The sequence below is a fragment of the Durotheca rogersii genome, assembly GCF_024521655.1.
Source record: "Durotheca rogersii strain YMJ 92031201 chromosome Unknown GGS23scaffold_46, whole genome shotgun sequence".
In the NCBI taxonomy this organism is placed as follows: Eukaryota; Fungi; Ascomycota; class Sordariomycetes; order Xylariales; family Xylariaceae; genus Durotheca; species Durotheca rogersii.
The window spans coordinates 179,179-182,560 of record NW_026251277.1 but is presented as its reverse complement, the minus strand read 5'-3'; the positions used below and the strand labels follow the sequence as shown (position 1 = coordinate 182,560).

General features: G+C 47.7%; 1 protein-coding gene across 1 annotated transcript; it reads right to left on the bottom strand.

Annotated features, from left to right (window-relative positions):
• Positions 1–523: 523 nt before the first annotated feature.
• Positions 524–3,258, bottom strand: GGS23DRAFT_617816 (Sec23/Sec24 trunk domain-containing protein; the record flags this gene model as incomplete). Its single annotated transcript, XM_051520900.1, has 7 exons — positions 3,110–3,258; positions 2,925–3,055; positions 2,566–2,860; positions 2,029–2,511; positions 852–1,949; positions 579–799; positions 524–548 (listed from the first exon to the last, which is right to left on the bottom strand). The coding sequence occupies exons 1-7, from the start codon at positions 3,200–3,202 to the stop codon at positions 524–526; spliced, it is 2,346 nt and encodes a 781-aa protein (XP_051367433.1). The 5' UTR covers positions 3,203–3,258.
• Positions 3,259–3,382: the final 124 nt, after the last annotated feature.

Sequence of the window (3,382 nt, the reverse complement as noted above, 5' to 3'; positions counted from 1 at the left end):
AAAAAAAAGGGTATTGCTATATAAAAAAGCGGGTTTAGAAAACGTAGCTAGATTATTATTTAATTATAATTATTTTAGTTTTTTATACATTATAGCTTAAGTACTTTATTTAAACTATTTAGATTATAATAAAGAAAGCTTATCTTTACAGCTATGTATAACTATGCTTATGTATTTATACTTAGCTTTAAAATAATATTTATCTAAAACTATCAAACCGCTACATTACGTTTGAATTTAAATTCTTTACATTTATAGAAGCAAGTTGAAAGTGAGATTAATTCTATTCGTAACAGCCATTAGCGGGCGTTAACGCCTATAAGGCCAGCCATGCTTGACATATTTATACCTAACACATATATTGCATGTATACTTTAAACATGCGAATATGCCTATGGGCACACCTGGTTCGTCTCAGGATCGCCCAGCAAATTATTAGTTGCTATTACCTATACTCTCTTCTGAAGACTAGAAAAACACTGCAAAGTCTTAGAAGAGCACCTGTGGAATTGTGGACATGCAACTAGTTTGTACCACTGACGGCCAGCCTACCGAATTGTTAGCTTTTGACTTCTGACCTTTGAGATGAGATTACAAACTTCATTAAATGGTCCATGAAAGTCTGTAGTGATACATCATCTGTAAAGATTGTCTGCGCGGTCTGCGCACCGACACCACCATAAGCCCCCGAGGTGTGTGTTGTGGATGGGTTAAGCTTGGAGAGCAGAAAGCGGGCCTGCGAGCCACCAGCATCGCAGACGATGAAACGAGGGAGCGGGAAACGGTCAGCAATAAGGTCCTATTTGTGAAGTTAGCATTAATTTTATGGCAAAGTAGCCACCCGCGCATACTCTAGCATCTTCTTTTGGTTGTTCAAGAAGGGCTGCAAAATTCTCATAGCCTTCCTGATCTTGGTAACCAGCTTTTTTCCATTCAGCAATGGTTTCTCCGTGAAATATGAGGATGTGGAAGAAGGTATCCAGTAACAGGATGTGCGTGGCCTGAATGGAAGTAGAATCTAGCAGTACTGGCTGACCACCATCCTGGTCGAAAGTGTACGAGTCGAGAGTCGGTTGTATCATCACGAGAGAATTGCTGACATCCTCATGATTCAGTACATGCCGGTAAAAAGCTGTTTCGTCAGGCGAATTATTGAAGACCTGGAGGAACTGGCTTCGCCGGAGATGGAACATAAACTGGGGATATAGAGTAAAGTTCTTCTCCAGCCTGAACGAAGAAGGATCATCCTTCCTGTAGTCGGCAAAACGAGAGCATAATCGAATGAGCATACGGTCTACCCATCGAAGAACATCGGGACCATCATCAACCTCCGCTTTGAAAACGGCAATTCTTGACATTAGTACGGCGGCAGCTTCTTGGTCAAAGGATTGGGCAACAGCCGGGTCGCCTGCTGGACCGCTCAAATTTCTAGCGATAGTAGTCACCCGTAGGTGGAATTGCCCAGAGGAATGTTGATAGTATGTCAAAAACTGCATCATGCCTTTCTGCTGGCCCTGCTGGTGCTGTGTGGGGCCACCTTGGCTCGCGATCTCGAAATAGATACCGTAACTTGCGTTGGGGTCAATGCCACACATCTTCCATGAGCATGTATTGCCGATGCCACATTCCGTCTCTCCAACTGATGTCGATTTCTTATTCAACGAGACGGCATGCCCGATGAGTCCAGTCACCTTCAGCTCTTTGGTTGTCAGAACCTCGAGGACGGCGTTAAACCCCATTAGCAAATTGTCATCGCCATCTTTTTCAAAGACACGAATGAATGATTGCTTGAACATGGACGAGGTAAAGCTGTCGGTCAGAATCATGTGACCACCAGTGGAGTTGCATAGTCCTTTCATCTCGAGCAACCCTACCTGATCGAGACACCCGGCAAATATGTCTATTATATGACCGTTATGGGCCGTGCGCTTCGCAAGATTGTCGTAGAACTGGGGTACTCAAGTCAGCATAAATAAAAGCGAGTGCTAGCCAAAGATACGACCGGGGGAGGGGGGGGGGGGTATGAACCTTCAATGCCTTTTTATAGTACTTGATGTTGTCACGATCGATATCATGATGAGAGCGGATGGGTTCCCTCAGTTCCGGTCCGACGACCATTCCAGGGCCCTCAGTCGCGGGGCCTCCTGCAAATAACATGATCCTACCGCCGGCATTTTGAAAAGACGATTCAAGCAGGCCGACAGCGACACTAAGCGCAACACCAGAGCAACGGAGATTTCTGCGGTCACTCGCAACAGGCCACGGGTCCTTCTGCAGCTGCTCGAGAATCTTGGTTAGTTGGAATTCGCACTGCTGAACAGGTAGTAGGAACCGAGTTGCAGGTCCCATAGGTAGCACAGGTCGGCCAGGTTGTTGTTGCGGCATTCCGGGGCGCAGGGCTGGAGCGAGTAGACCCAACATCTCCTGCACCTGCTTGGCAGAGTAATCTTTGCTACCACGAAAGACGTAAGACTTGGCGCATTCGGTATATCCGATCTCGTGGACTTGGGCCTACACTCGTATATCAGCAACGGCATTCCAAGTAGCGGGTGTGTGTTATCATGCCATTGTGCCGTAGGTGATCAGTCCGACTAACGCATTCTCAGGGAGGAGGCTCAGACTCATGATAAGAGATTCTTTCAGGGCCGAGAGACTGTCCTCCTCCTGGCATGCGTCAACAACGTAGAGGAAGATCGGCGGACTAGGCGCTGGTCGCGAGAGCCTATACTCGATCGTTGTATTTGACGGGTGTAGCTCTGGGGGTATGGCATTGGGGGTAATGTCCTTATAATGAGGTGGCAGAGGGTTCCTCGAGAGACAAAATGGGCAGATCCAGAGGCGTGCCCGGACATCAACTTGACTGAGAGAAGATACCGTCAGCTTCTGGGGACCGGGAGCGAATTGAGACGGAGGAGCCGGCTAACCAGAAGGGGTTCAGGACAGAACGGCAGGGCTGCTTGCAGGTCACAGGCTCGAACTGGAGCAGAGGGGTATCTGGTTTCTCCTTCAGTGGCGTGTAGAGAGCGCCGATAGGAACGACAAGGCGGGAGGCTTCCTATATGAAATTTCAATACGTGCGAGCATGTATGGAGTAGGAAATACGACCAACCACACGAGAGCTCGGAAAAACATTCCAGCTCAATCGAACACCATCGCGATCCTCCACCTCACTCCATTGCTCCTTTAAAGCCTCGTAGTCCATGATGTAGCTGCACCCGAGGTAGTCTGCCGAGCTCCCTTTGGTTGAGGTTGGAGTAAAGCGGCTGCAGGAATTATTACGGGGAGGTCGAATGTAGAATGGCGGAAGTTTAGTCGAGGAAGTACGCCGTATCAACGACGACAGAGTAAACAATGAACTAAAACTGGCTGTTGGGTTGTGGGA